General features: G+C 34.4%; 1 protein-coding gene across 1 annotated transcript; it reads left to right on the forward strand.

The window, feature by feature from the left end:
• The first annotated feature begins 627 nt into the window (after positions 1-627).
• On the forward strand, positions 628-1,035 carry LOC145098642 (uncharacterized). The gene has a single exon (XM_079036263.1). It carries the CDS (start codon positions 628-630, stop codon positions 1,033-1,035), a length of 408 nt encoding a protein of 135 aa, XP_078892389.1.
• Positions 1,036-17,057: the final 16,022 nt, after the last annotated feature.

Consider the following 17,057-nt stretch of genomic DNA (forward strand, 5'->3'; position numbering starts at 1 on the left):
GTGGAGGTCTTTTCATTGCCCTAATCTTTTATGGGTTAGAGTGATAAAATCTATTTATGGTTTGGATGGTGTTTGTAGGAATGTGAGATACCCCAACTATGGTCAAAGTCCTTGGGGCGGGGTTATTCGTATGCTCTCCCACTTCCACCAGAAGGACATTGATCTACAATCCCTTTGTCCTATACAAGTTGGTGATGGTACTCGCACTTCTTTTTGGCATGATGTTTGGAGGGATGATATGCCTCTTTCTGCTTCCTTCCCTAGAATTTATGTGTTGGATCTGCATAAACATGTTTCTATCACAGATAGGTTGTTCATGGGATTGGGGGTTAATACTCTTAGACGGGACCCTAGAGGTGGAGTGAAACAGGAGCGATGGAATAACTTTATTGGTTTTTTGCAGGAATTCCATCTCAGACCGGTCCCAGATAGACTGGGTTGGCTTAATGATGTGTCAGATACTTTTTCCATTTCCTCGGCTCAAAAATTATTGGATGGTATTACGCTTAGCAACGGAGGTATTTCTACTCATTGGAATAATTGGTTCCAATAAAGATTAATATTCTTATCTGGAGGATTAGATTATCTAGTATCCCTACTAGAGAGCGTCTTTCTTATAGGGGTATTATGGCGGATTCCATTCTTTGTCCTTTTTGCTCGACTACAGTGGAGATTGTGGAACATATTTTTGCTAATTGCTCAGAGTTGATTGTTCTTTGGACTCGTATTGCAATCTGGTGGGGTGTTAGATGTCCTTCTCAGTTGACTGTGGATTCTCGTTTCAATTGGGCTGATTCTACTTCATGGAAAATTGGTCAGCGTAAAGCTTTTGATGCTGTCATTTTGACTACTTTTTGGTGCATTTGGAATTTCAGGAACGGTGTGATTTTCAGAGCGAATACGCCTAAGAAATCTTTGATTTTCGATGATGTTGTTCATAAATCTTATGTTTGGATTTCTAGTAGGTGTAGTAAAGTCAAGATTAGTTGGTCTTCTTGGCTTCATAATCCTATTAATGCTACTAAGATGATGTAATTCTTTTTTCTAGCTTCTTGCTAACTAATTTTATTTCGCCGTTCCAAAAAAAAAAAAAAAAAAAAAAAAAAAAAAAAAAAAAAAAAAAAAAGTGGTCTGAATTGTAAAAAATTGGAAAACACAGTGTCAAATTTAAGACAAAAAAATACAGTGTCAAATTAGAATTTTGGTGTAAAATTATGTCTTTTGTGCTATTTATCCTTTTAACAACATGTCGAATGCAGAAATTGTATTAGTACTAGCAATGAGCTAATAAAAAACAATTAAATAAAAAATGGCAAGAATTGGATTTTATAACCGTTCAATCCAATTCACATTAAGCTTAATATTTCAACTATAAAATCAAAAAAATAAAATTACATGACAATTTTATCTAAGTCTGGTAATCGTGTCGTGTTTAGGTTGACAGGTCAAAATAAACCAACCCAAACATGACTCATTTAACTATACATGTCATGGGTTGTCGGATTTGAAACATAAACTCATATAAGACCCGTCAACCTGTTTATTTATATAGGTTCACATGTTGGCAGGTCAGATTCGGTTCGTGGGTCAGATTCGTGTCCGTAGGTTCGTGGGTCAGATTTGGGTTCGTGAGTCAGATTCCATAAATAAAATTGATAACTAAACATGAATAAATTCTAAAAATTAAAAAAAGATGCAAACATATCTGAATTTTAGAAAACCTAAGTCTTAATCCTCCAAATGAAAATTAAAAACATTAATGCAAACATGTTCAAACTAAAACATTAATACAAACGTAGATAAATTCATGTGCTAACGTAATAACCACAATTCTCATTTTGTTCTCACAAAAAACAAAGTCAATTTTCCAACACCGTTTTTTTCTTTATGATGAACTTCAACTTTCAAGTAGAAATAATATGCAAGGTTAAAACATACATAAGTAAAAATCTATAATTGTCACTAAAAATAATTCACCAAACGTCAACTTAAAGTTTATTAGAACTCGTAACCTCTATTTTATATTCGGCAATGTTCATATCCATGACATTTTGAGTTGGTTTATTAACATCAACATGAGTATCAACCGGATAAGTAAGATAAAAATAAAAAAAAAAGTCTATGCAAAATATTAGTTAAAATAAGTAAACAATAAATTATAAAATACTATCTTTTTCTCCAAACAATCAACCTTACCACAAATTAAAGCTTTAACAATGTCAGGCTTCATGGAACATCAAGATTCCTTCAAAAACTCTTCCACCAAGACTAAAAGCCGATTCAGGATTGCCAAAACACAAGCATGTTAATGGAAGATCTTTTAGTTCTTGGCTCAAGAAGGTATACTTGCAATTAACTTTTTTGGTCGAATCCATATCATCATTATCGTATTCATAAAACTCATATTATATTAAAATCAAAAAGAATTATACAATATTTAAAAACAAAAAATATATATAAAGCAATTGTAATGAAAAAAGGATTTGCCTTAAGAATACCGTGATTAGAGAGCCTCCTCCAACATTTCCAACACTACCTTGTCGAGAAGCCTGCATGTATTCATCAAAAAGTGCAAAAAGTGCCTCTTAACCTTCTTCAATTGTGATAAACCTTCACCAGACAACTTTTTATAGCTAAACTCAACAAAAGGGAACTTATATCATGGATCAAACACCACAACTATAGCTAAGATTGAAATCAAACAAATATTTGCTAACCTTAGTCCACATTTGAGAAGCTATTTTTTCATGTACTCCTCAAGAATGTCTTTCGTTTCAACCAACTTCAAATGTATTCCAAATATTTGAGGGAAATACAAACTTGAAGTAGGATAAAGAGATCCTGAATACTGAAGAGTTGCTTCATGAAACACTTTTAAAAAACTACACATTTTCTCAACTCTTTCCTATTCCTCAGAGGACGACAAGTTTTAAAGTTTGAATCACTCAAGTTTAAATGAGAAAAGACAAAACGATAATAAAGTGCACAAGAAAACATCTTATAAGTAGAATTTCATTTGGTAGGAACATCTTGCACCAAATCATTTCTGCAGTATAGAAGATTTTGCGAGCAAACTTGAATAAACCGGTCTTTTCTTAGTGCACTTTCATGTTTTAATCTAAAATAAGTTAGTTGTGGTGGCTCCGTATCATCTAAGACGGAGTTAAAACGACCACATCAATAATATTTCGTTGAACCATACAGTGATACCCATGTTAATTTCCAAATAATGTAACGACTGTAAGATCATTTCGTCACGAGGCTATATTTTGTTAACCAGATACCTATGTTTTTATAGAATTTAATTAATAATGAAAAAGGGATTTAAATATATTCAATTATTGTTGGGAATTTTTTATATTTAAATATAAAAAAGAGAGTTAAATAAATGAATACAAAAGAGGATAAACTGAAAGATGATTGATTTTAATAAAAAGTTAATAAACCACGACAAGTTGAGGGTTGAAGTGGTATTAAAAGAAAGCCAAATTGTTAACTAATCTAAGGTTAGGGTGGATTGAGATCAAAGCCATAAGGATAGGGACTAAATTGCAAAATATAGTTCATAACTCCCCTTAGCAAATTCATTGACGGGAATTATGGCATGTACATCTGTTTCTTTTGCGTTTGGGCTACCAGTGAAATCATAAAGGGATTTCACCATTGGTTTTGGGGCCACTTCACAACATCATCGACTATGAGCGATGAGCGATAGCGATAGCGGAAGAGTCGAGCGAGAGAGGGATATGGGAGAGAGTTGAAAGGAGTTCAATGTAGGTTTGGAGGCACATCGAGTTTGTGAGAGCCAAGTCCGAACCTGGTAAGTTTCTATCCTTCCACCTTGTCCTTTCCCTCACTATTCCTTGTTGCACAATACAATGTACGTATAGCTCTCATTGCCTCTATGATTCCACGATTATTGTTGTCCATCTTCCTTTTTATTGATCTCTGCATACCCGAGTACTTACTTGTGAACTCCTTAACCATTAAAACCATTAAAATTGAACTGAAACAACCCCAAAAATTGTATGTATATGGTTGTTTTCTTGATCTTTTTAGCCTAAAAAAAGCTCCATGTGTTATCTTGATTGTACAACTTTTGTGTTAGAGGGAACAACCATGAAAGCCCCAAACTCCTGTCCAAATTCATTCATGTTTAAACTTAGTTGGGTGATAGAAATTTGTAAACAAAAACTACAAATATGTATATGTATGTGTGTATAAATAGAAAAAAAAGATTTCAAAATATCTACAATTGTATCTATATACATGTATGTTTGTGAGTGTATAAAGAAGACAACAATCTATATTAATGTATTTAATCATGTATAAGTATACAAGTATGTGAAAAGAGGTTAACTAATGTCCATAGATGTATTTTAATTAAGTATACATATGCAAGTGTGCGTAGGGAAGATAACAAAAGCTATGATTGAGTCTATATATGCATACAAGTGAAAAAATTACAATTAAATAAATCTAGGTATGCATGGGGTAAATGGTTAATAAAAGAATTAGATTAATATGGTAAAGAGTAATATGGTGGAATGGTATGAAATTAAACCCCTTGTTTAAATCCTTAAGGCATATGGTGATATTTGGTGAATGTTGGAAATATGTACAACAATTTGACGTGATCTTATAAGTGACATGGGGTAAAATGGGTGCCGAATTAGACAAAATTGAAAATTATAAAAATTGTTGGAAACCGAGTCTAGTTTTTAGAAAGTCATGTATCATCCCGTTTGGAATTATACATTCTGTTTTATGATCAAAACACTAAACAGAGGTCATGGTTGGAATTATAAAAAAATCTAATATAAAACTAATATACGATAAGCTAAACTTGTAGACTTTGAATGCACTTATTGATGGGTTTTAGCCAAAAGACATCCTATGTGCTCATTCAAACCCTAAAGCTTGGATCTAGGTTTCTCTATTGTACATGCTTTTAATCCAAGACTTAAAACCCTAATTCTAGCATACAAGTAATCATATTAGCATAAGAAATAGGTTTAGATGTTACCTTGATTGTTATGTAGTAAAAACAATCACAAATCCTTCTTGTATTGACTTTAGAAAGCTTAGAGTCACAAATGTCACTCATCTAATGGCTCACAAACACCAAGAGCAAGAGGATGAAGAGGAGAAGAGAAGGAGCTGCCCAAAACCGTGTGGAAACCCTAGAGGATTTGTTCACCACGTTTTTGAGGCTTAAGGGCACTATTTATACATGTAGGCTATTAGGGTTTTGAACTAGGAAACCCTAATTTAGATGCTTAGGCCTTAAGCAACCCATGGACCCTTTATTAACAAGCCTTGGACGATTTATAATGGGTTTCCCCATAGAATTCGTCCAACCTTAAATAATAAGGTAATCCATAGCCCAATTGTAATTATCTTATAATTACAATTCTAGTCCTTTAAGTTTAATTAATCTCTTTTAGCCACAAACTTAATTCTTATTAATTCTTGACTAATATTAATTAAACAATATGATTTCTCCTTTAATATATTATTCTCATAATATATTAATAAATCATATTTAATCTTTTCTCTCCATAATTCATCCTATTAAGTTGCTTTGGTGAAGGCAACCCAAAAGGACCATGCACCATCGGGTCAAGTACATACCAAAATGGTTATGGACTTAGACACTAATCCAACAGTCTCCCACTTGGATAAGTCTAATAACTATTATGCGTATGACTTCAGATCCTGATCTGCAATCGTAGCTTTCTAAAGCCACTGTCAACTCTGATCTTATCAGACACGCGTGTCCTTTAGATAAGGGATCATATATTCCTCTATTCTAGATATTATCTTATAGACTGAGACATGGATCTAAATCATTCTCTTTGTCTATGTGTTGTTTCCCGAATTCATATTTATGACGAATGACAACAGACTACAATTGAACACATCAATTTAGTCTCGGCTTGGCCAAGCGCTTAGGTTCCATCACTAAATCATCGAGGGGCCCACAGATATCGCTTTTATCCTACTTTGGATAAAAGGAACGGATAAACTTTGACTCAATGCTCGCTTGCACTCACTCACCAAATCACACACAACAATATGTTTTATAACACCAAGTTATTGGTGCGTTTACATATTATCAATGTGCAACCGATTCGCAAGATACAACTCACACATCTCGGTTTCAAGAATATAAGATGTTATCGTCTCACCAATCACTCGTGATAAAATCCATGAAGTGATCCAAGTGAGCGTAGGTTTAATCCAATGCTCAATCATATTCATAAGCACTCATGAACGTTACAGCAAACAATTGCTTATGTCTAATACACTTTAGACAATCCACACACCAATTCACGACAGTCTTCATTCATATCTACTTCCAACATATGATCGACTGTGGCCCGTTTGAATAATTTGACTGTTCTTAACCAATTAAATTATTCAGGAAGTCAAAACATGCAGAGTGAAACACAAGAATAATACTAATCACATATGGCCTCAATCCTTTGAGTATAAATGAAACACCTTTTATTTATCACCATATTGATTACTCATTATTTGTCGTTACGGGTAATCAACCTTTTACTTGAATTATTACCACACTTGTCCCATGCTCTTAGCATGTACACAATGTTTTCTTATGGTTCTTACTTTGTGAAATAGATCAAATGAACACATTTCCAATCATACTCATTTCACAACTCCCAATCCTTATCATAAGTATAAGAATATCAAATTCTTGCCACTTATAGAATATGTTAGATTCTAACATTTTATGCAATGATTCTTTTGTAATGTCACTGCACTAAGGTCACAATGACTATTGCCAATGAATTACAAAGTCCTCTATCGAAATTGTTACAAGACAATTCCACAGATGTGATGTCTCTCACTCAAAGTACATTCCTTTGAACATCCTTTTGCATAAAAGTTTCTAATTTTAGACATAGATTCTCAATATCTAACTCCCAATATGGAAACCTTTCCATACTTACCATATCACAACTCATTCTTAATAGAATCTTATCTATTCATAATAAAGTCGATATGTTCCATCCAATATCATACTTCCAACTACTCACAAGCGACCAATCCTCGGCAACCCTTGGATTGTCCTTTGATAGTTGTTTAATTATCTTAGTCAAAACCGATTCTTGTCCTTTTTCCCTCTAAATGCGCTATACATTTGGAAAATTTTAGAATGGTCAAATATTATAGCATTCGCAATCAATCATATACCCGAAGCGTATTGGACACGATGCACAATGTCTTACATGAAGATTTAATACTTTATCAATCTTCTGCCATAATATTTTACGTGCTACATTCTCATAATTCGAATTATGAAGAGGAATGCAGTAATCATAATCGAAATTTAAGAACGCACTATGCATCCTTTCACTAAATTTATTAAAAGTTCTCAATCTGAGCTTTAGATTTTTGAAACGAAGTACAATATTCTCTCCCTTAATTATAGCAAAACAACTTTACACCCTTACTACTTTGCAAAGTATAACCCTTGTTTTCTTATAATTAATATTGCTAACTTGCAATACTTGCCTTAATAATCATATAATCATAACATTTATGCACCCACTATCATGATGATTATTATAAACATAACACATATGCTCCCACTAGCTTTGACATGTATTTAGAAAATAGATTAACTTACAGAAAAAACAATACCTATTGAATTTCTTAAGTTCATGTACCTAATGCTTTGATAATCTTTTATCAAGGCTTCTTAATCTCATACAACTTTATCCAAGATAGCTCATATGTGTGTCTTAAACAATTCAGACAAATTGCCAAATCTCACAATTCGAATCATGGAAAGGGATACCGTAACCATAATCAAATTTGAGAATGCAATTTTACAATTGCTATCTTCTTAAAATCTCTCTTAGTGAAAGCATTTTCTCACAGTCATTTTCATGAAGGAGAAAATCTTATGACACTTAGATTTTAATGGTGTATGTGTTCCTATCCATGTGAATTTGTCAAAACAAAGTTTTACGACAAATTCAAACTCTTATGGACCGAACTTTCTTAATCTTGATTTCTTGCCTTATGGTAACACGGCTGCCCACCATGTCTTCCAAGTAGTTAAGCAGCTCACCCTTTCCTATCAATGTACTTTTCATTGATTAAGGTGCTTTCCTTTTATGCGTTCAAATGAGAACTCATAGGGCTCACATGCATAATTAACTCAATTGGAATTGCATAGAAACAAGATAATGTCAACACGATAGGTTGTAAACCTCAAGTCGTGTGCTAGTGATGATCGATAAGGTTTATTCTTGATTAGTTCTTGAAATTTTTCAAGATCATTAAGACTCCCATTGACTCCTTGACATATAAGATTCTCTTGTCAATAAAACATTTCTTGACAAACGAATATTCAAGAGTAAGTGTAGCTTTTATCAAGACAAAACATTTCATAAAATTTGTTCCTAGATGGTCTTTGTTTTATCAAGACACCACAACTTTCCATATTTGATGAATGTTATAAACCTTCCTAATATTTGTCACTCAATGTCACAATCCTAACTCTAAGACTTGTTTTGGAACAAAGTATGATTGGCTTCTTGATTTAACCATTTCTTCAATTCTTGATTCCTCTTCTTAGACATACAATTGCACTAAGACTCACTTAGAGGATCAATTGAGATATGGTTCTTAATCATTAAGACCTATCATAAAATATAATAAAAGGTACTCTCCCTTCTTTATAGAATAGAGAAACTTTTATCTTTCTGCCTACTTGATTCTTCTTATTCGTTCTACTATTGATTTAAACTCTTTTAAATCAACTAAGAATTGCACTTAATCTCATAAGTGTAATCATAATTACTTAATCTTAGTAAATCATGACGAATATCTTTGTTACTCTTGCGGTGGAATTGATCAACACACAACCTTGTGTACTTGATCTCCTATTCCCTCACTTGACACTTTGTCAACGAATTAGTCTAATTTTCTCAAATGTGAAAAATTTTCATTCATCATACAATATTTGTTGTATGATTCCAAGTTTCTGTCCACTTAAAACTTGGTCGATGAGAAACTTTCCCTATTTGGTAAATTCTTGACATTTCCACAAATAACATAATTAAGAATCACATCCATTCGTTGTAGAAATATGCAAACATCAATTTTTCATAACGATTTCATTGCAAGGAAATAAATAAATAAGTGAGTCAAATCAAAATTTTATTTTATTCATAAAGCAGCGGAAAACATTTTGTCCTTATAATGCAAAATCAATTGAAAAACTATGTAATAAATATTCCTAACAACTCTATCATAACTTTCTAAGCTCAAAATCTAATCTTCGAATCCATGCGATCGAGATCCATTTCTTCGTGATTATATCCATCTTGCTCTTTCATCAAGCTTCCTCTCTCTTTCATTGATTCTGCAAAAAATTCAAATGCAATCTTATCACATTATGTATCAATGAATAGGAACTTAATGGAGTTAGATAGTGGATTTTACCTGAAGCACAACCATACTCTCTGACTCTCCCATCTTGTGGACTCTTCAGGCTCTTAGGATAGACTCGTATCCAACGCCCCTTCTCTTGGCAGCAAACGCATGTTGGTTCTCCTAGAACGTCCTTTGAAGCATGGTTGGTTGAGTTTCCCAACAAATATGCTCCATTGCTTTGCCAAATCATTTCTGATTCAGCAGCAATGAGCATGTAAGTTAGGTCAATGAGGTTTGCGTCATGATCCATCATATACTACTTTCTTTTGAACTCATTATATGATTCAGGTAGTGACTGCAGGACCCAGCCTATTGCCAACTCATCAGGGAATGACGCACCCAACATTATCAACCTATCGATGTCTGACTTCATTTCTAGAACGTGTGCACACACGGGTTTACCATCTTCATGTTTCATATTCAATAGGGCTTTAGTGACACTGAACCTTTCAATTCTTCGATCTTGTGGGTTAGGGAGAACAACGGGAGGAGGAGGAGGAAGTGAAGCATGATTTCTTGTTCCTCGATCGAATTGTGGAATATCATCTTCATGTGGAATGCTTGTTCCATGGGATTTGGGAAGACCATAGTTGTCGAACTTTGACATCTACAAAACGGGAGAAAGCAAATTCAAGTTAGTTGATTTATTGACTCCTCAGTTAATCACCCAAATGATATACTAAGGCTAGGACCCAACACAATATTTTACAACTCGGGAAAGGGATGTCGTAACCCTAATTGCAGAATATTTGAAGGTAAGTGAATGACGATTCACTAATTTTCCACCATCAAAAACGAAAAAGAAAATTTAAGTTTTAAATCTATGAAAACTCCTAGAACCTTTGAGATTCATTGAACATTTCAATGGCATGTTTAAATCTCGATATGTCCCTCTAGTTTGTGACTGGGATGCCGAGGATCACAAAGCGGGTGTGAATAACCATGTAAATCTACATGGTGCCCTCACATGTTACAGTCACCTATTCGATGTGCCGGTAAACCACACACGCTCCACCGAACTATGACAAACATTGAGTCACCCTTTGCTACCTTTGCTTAGAACCATTTAGTGTGCCGGTTAACCACACACACTCCACTAACGTCTTCGCAAGGGTACAAAGTGTAATTTCATGGAATTGCATCAATTCACTTTTGCCTAAAGTAACTAAGATTGGGAATTTTATGAAAACATTTAGTTACTTTTATATTTCATTATACTTATAATGGAAGGTTTCTGTCATATCCTACCCGTTCGGCTAACGACCCTCCACTAGTCAAAAATGCGATGGGTAAGAGTGGATACCCATTCAATCGTCATTTTATAGGCGATTTCCTTAAACACCCCTTATAGACCAGCTTCGTGAATGAGGCCTACTAACGGTAAGACTGACTTTTACTCATACATATATATAATGTTAGACTTTTAATGTTATATATAGTATAGGGTGTATTTTACACTTTTAAAATACTAGGTGTTCTAATTGAATAATTATACTTGTAATTTAATTAAATTGTACACCAAAACTATATGGATTTATTTAATATCTTTTAATTATACACCTTAATTAATTAATAAAACCATAAGGGTGTGATTTGAACTTTTCAAAACTATACTAGGGTTTTAGAATTTAACATTCTTAAATTAAACCTTTTAATCAACTCTTAAATTCCAAAACTTGAGGGCAAGTATTTGAAACATTTCAAAACATTAGGGTTTAGAATTTAAATATTTCAAAATCAAACTTTTTAATCAAAATTTAATTTCCAAAACTTGAGGGCAAGTTTTGAAACTATTCAAAACATTAGGGTTTCAACTATTTAAATTTCAAAACAAAACTATTAACTTCAAATTTAAACTATAAAACCTAAGAGGGAAAAATTGAAACTTTTCATAACACAAGGATCAAATAACAAATAATATAAATTAAACAATTAATTTCATCATTTATCTATATTTGACCTAATTCCAATTTCTTACAAAATAAGTTACCCAATTAATACAAATAATCAAACTTTATCATATAAGGAAGTAATTATCTAATTAATTGGTAAATATCTTTTGTTTAATCAAGGATATATCCAAAATATGATTAAAATTCGAATTTTAATGATCCATAATAGTTAAGGTAAGTATCCAAGACAAAAACAGCAAGAAATCCCGAACATGCCTCTCTCTGACGCTCGAACTCGCCGAGTACCACACTGTACTCGCCGAGTTGAGGCCTACTCGCCGAGTACACTGTGGTACTCGTTGAGTTCATCAGGCAGGGATGCCAAAATTCGATTTTTGCAACACATAAAGCATCAATACAATAGAAACCAATCTAGGCTCTGATACCACTGATGGGTTTTAGCCAATAGACATCCTATGTGCTCATGCAAACCCTAAAGCTTGGATCTAGGTTTCTCTATTGTACATGCTTTTAATCCAAGACTTAAAACCCTAATTCTAGCATACAAGTAATGATATTAGCATAAGAAATAGGTTTAGATGTTACCTTGATTGTTATGTAGTAATAACAATCACAAATCCTTCTTGTATTGACTTTAGAAAGCTTAGAGTCACAAATGTCACTCATCTAATGGCTCACAAACACCAAGAGCAAGAGGATGAAGAGGAGAAGAGAAGGATCTGCCCAAAACCGTGTGGAAACCCTAGAGGATTTGTTCACCACGTTTTTGAGGCTTAAGGGCATTATTTATACATGTAGGCTATTAGGGTTTTGAACTAGGAAACCCTAATTCAGATGCTTAGGCCCTAAGCAACCCATGGACCCTTTATTAACAAGCCTTGGACGATTTCTAATGGGTTTCCCCATAGAATTCGTCCAACCTTAAATAATAAGGTAATCCATAGCCCAATTGTAAATATCTTATAATTACAATTCCAGTCCCTTAATTTAATTAATCTCTTTTAGCCACAAACTTAATTCTTATTAATTCTTGACTAATATTAATTAAACAATATGATTTCTCCTTTAATATATTATTCTCATAATATATTAATAAATCATATTTAATCCTTTCTCTCCATAATTCATCCTATCAAGTTGCTTTGGTGAAGGCAACCCAAAAGGACCATGCACCATCAGGTCAAGTACATACCAAAATGGTTATGGACTTAGACACTAATCCAACACATATATGTGTGTTTAGGTGAGGTCTTGACAACTTCAAGGAAGCTCAAAACTTGGAGTTAATAAAGGATTCATCAAGGCCAATGTAAGTTAGTATCTTTACCCACTATTTGTACATAAGTCGAGAAGAACATTTCATATATGGATCATTGATCCACTTTATGTCAAATGTGACCATTGTTGTGTATTTATATGTTTGTTTGATATGCTTGTATGCTATACTCCATGCTTATGGTTTAAATTGATTATTTGACTTTGTTTTGATGATTATGATGTTTATGTTATGATAGCATGAATTTTGTTGGAAATATGACTATTTGTCAATGTTCTGTTGACTTGTTACTAAATTTGGTGAATATCATAATATTGGTTGATTCTGTGAAATTACATGCATAATATGATGAATTATTAAATTGTACGGGTCAATGCGTAGTGGGTTTGGGTAGTGAATAATACTTTCCTTAAAACCTTTTATGGATACTTAGTGGTACCTATTAGGTTGAAAAGAGTACCTATAGGAAAGAGCTTAATACATTGTGTTTAAAATCGTCTAGTCTGTCTAGAAGATCCCGTGACACATGATATATATACATTGTAACCATAATGTTCGTAGAACGGAGTGGTGTGGTCCTTTGGTTGTAGGCTAGGACAAATATCACGTTGGACTAGGAGGTGTTATGGTTGTGCAAAACCATTTGTATCAATCCTGAACAACACCACAAAATACTTGTGTTTGACACAGTCAGTGTAGAGAAAAGGGTGTCTGGGGTCGATGTTTTAGGTGGAAGTCATGAGCCACTTAGAGCATTCAACAATATGGGCACACGAGTAGTGAATCGGTTAGCTCCCTTGGGTTAAGATGTAGTGAGAGACTAATGCCTATCTTGTGATGCCTTTTTTGATATATGATGCTGTGGTGATATGCGATACCTTTGTTGATATATGATGTTGTGTTGGTATGTGATGCTGGTGTTGATATGCGATGCCTTTGTTGATATGTGATGCCTTCGTTGATTTGTGATGTTTAGTTAATTTGTGATGCTTTTGTTGATATAAGTTGTTGTTGCCTACATAGGATGCTTACGATGATCTGTGAGGGGTGTTGCTAATGGGTAGTAAGATTTTATTATCAATACCAATATTGGACATGTTTTTTATTATTTACTTTAAAGTACTTTTGCTTCTGCTACATTCTAATTGGTTTGGATTAATGTTTTAAAATTTGATGTAACGCCTGTTTCCTGGTATGCATTTATTTATAATGTATTCATTTTTGTAGAGCTACTCGGTGAGTTGGGAGCCCCAGACTCGTCGAGTAGAAACGAGATTGGACATGGGTTTTTTAAGCAATCTACTCGACGAGTTGAGAGTTCTCAACTCAGTGAATAGGTCTGCCAGAGTAAAACCCTAATTTCGGGGTTTTTCACCCTATTTAAGCATCTTCATCCCCACCTTATGGCCTCATTTCCAGCCTCCAAGTCTCAAACCCTAATCCACGAAACCTTAGAGCATTGTGTGACTATGTGAGCCATTTTTGATTGATCTTGTGTGATTTGAAGCTTGTAGAAGAAGAAGAAGCTAGAGGACTCCAAGAGAAGATTGTAGATACAGAGACTTCCTTCCATCCTCATCATTTTCTGGTAATCAAGTCTCTAACTTGTCAATTAGTTTATTAGATCTCCATATTTTCACTTTATGAAGGTTTTTGGTCCAAGAAGCTTAATCCTTGGGAGATGGACATCCCAAGTGACTTACCTTTCAGATCTAGGATCTAGAAGGGGTTTCATGGCATAAAGGTGCAAACTTTATGACCATGAAATCCCCATGCAAGCTTTAAGATGTTATTATGGCCTTTTAAGCCCCAAAAGGCCATGCATGGAAGTAAAGTTTGAGACTTTACGTGTTCATTTGGTGTCTAGGACCAAGATCTCAGTTTTCATGCTTTGGGTTGGAGTAATAAGGCTTTTAGACAAAGATCTATGTCCTAAAGAATTGGGGTTTTAGCTAAACCGATTAAGAAGGATTATTAGCGGGTAAAGTTGGAAACTTTACCCTTGAGAGGGCATTTTCAATAGGTAGAAAAAGTATGGACCTTGGATCTGGACAGTAGAGACTTAATCTGTTAAGATGGCCCAAACTGACATAGGAACTCATCGAATCCATAGAGGAACTCGACAAGTTGAGTCGTGATTGTCCCGATTCAATTTAACGTAGAACTCGACGAGTCTATGAAGTGACTCAATGAGTTGATCTGCCAAATCGCGACTATGAGTAGCCAGGGAACTCGGCGAGTCAAGGAGGTGAATCGACGAGTTAGATCGCAATTTCAGGGTTCTAGGACTCGGTGAGTTGGGTCAACCCAGAATGTTGACTTCGACCAGGGGTAAAATGGTCATTTTATCCTTAGAAGGATCTTCAGTTTTTGACTAAGTGGTTATTGTGATAATGATAGTCGGGGAGCCGTTGGAGCAGCAGTCGGGGACTCCTCACACGAGATTTCACAGTTACCATATGAGGTGAGTTTCCTTTAGTAGGAACGGGTCGAAGGCACCAATTTCGGCCTGTGTAGAGTAGTTAAGTGTGGGTTAGGCCCGTATCTTAGAATTATTATGTTTAGTAGCTAAGTGTAGGTTGGGCCCGTATCTTAGACTTGTTTATGATTAGTAGCTAAGTGTGGGTTAGGCATATATCTTAGTATTATCTAAGTATGCTTATGAACTGGTAGATTATAGTTATACTTGTTGTGTGTGTGATACTTGTATGTATGTTTAGATATCGGAGTGTGGGTGTAACATCCCAAAATTCAGGCCAAAAATTTCATTTTTAAATACATTATTATAAAACCACCAGTATAATAAAAGATCCATAATATCATGTCATGTCAAAACCAAAGTAGAAATAATCAAAACATGTTATCATAAAACATTATCAGAGTGTTATCCCAAAGATCTCATGTGCCGAAAACCATAGTGTGATGCGTTGCGATCGAGCTGACTCCTTTCCTTTGAAAATGAAGTTCCTGAAACTAAAACTGAAAACTATAATCACGAAGCTTAGTAAGTTCCCCTGTCATAACACATACCATACAATCACATAGCATACATACTGTCGGGCAATTTTGGGGTTTCGACCTACCTATGTTAAGACATTTTGGGGTGCTGACTACCCATGTCAAGCCATTATGGGGTGTTGACTACCCGTGTTAGGCCATTCTGAGGTGCCTGCCTACCCTCCGGTCTATCTCACCCGGTCACGGGGACTATTTGCGACATCCCCATTTTCACAGCCAGAAAAGACCGATTTTTTTATGCTTTATATAAATTAGAGTATCTCTTTTAATAAAAACATTGCAGAATTTGTTACCAGAAAAAAACATGATAATTTCATTATCAAAGAATTTCCGAAGAAATGTATTTTTATTCATTTTAAAACATTTGGGATGTCATCGTCAATACAGAAACATAAGCATAAACAAAACTTACATTCATTTACACTAGTGATCTATATCTCCTTAATCTCTCAGTGTAATGTAACTTCCAATTCTCACCTATGATACAAGTAAACTGAGTGGGTCAAGTTGGGAAACCTGGTGAGTACATAGGGTTTTCAACCAACAATAATATAATTATTATGTTTAATCATCAAACAATTAACCCAATTACCCATCCCCATTATCTTCTTTGTTCCTAAGTACCTTCCCTAAGGATTTATCTTAAGGGTCGTCTCCTACATCATATTTACCTCTCATCTCCTTACATCGCATTTCCTTATATGTTTGTTCCTAAGGACTCTCCCTAAGGATCATCTCCTACATCGCATTGACAGTATTGATTCAGGGATTACTCCCTCAATACGTGCCCAACAAGGGTTAGGGCATCATCGCATGAATACGTAGTTACAACATCGCATGAACTCGTAATTCATAGTAAGGGGTTAGAGTATCATCGCATGAATACGTAGTAACAACATCGCCTGAACTCGTAATTTATCACATACAGGTTATGACCTGCTGGTGTTTCCACGGGGTTGTCTATAATAGTTCGTGGTCGCCATCTATACTCTGGTAGATGACTACATCTCCAAATTGTCGGACAAGGTTATAGTATCTTTCATCCTACATCACCGATTCATCATCACCTATCTATCCTCACCTAATTATCACCACCTTCCTATCATCACCTATCTCTCATCATTTTATTTCATCACACATCAACTATTTCATCTACCCATGTTTTATCCCGACATATTTGTAGATATAAAATAAATATATAGTTTAAATCATTTAAAACATGTATAAAATCATTCATCCAGCATAGACAGCAAGTATCCAGATAATATGCACACATGGCACGTAATTTATATAAAATACTTCATATCTATGTGTAAGATGAAAGGGACCATGCACTCACAACACATAATTGATATTAAATACTTCATATCTATGTG

The sequence above is a fragment of the Lactuca serriola genome, chromosome 4 (genome assembly GCF_051521515.1).
Source record: "Lactuca serriola cultivar US96UC23 chromosome 4, Lser_US96UC23_V15, whole genome shotgun sequence".
In the NCBI taxonomy this organism is placed as follows: domain Eukaryota; kingdom Viridiplantae; phylum Streptophyta; class Magnoliopsida; order Asterales; family Asteraceae; genus Lactuca; species Lactuca serriola.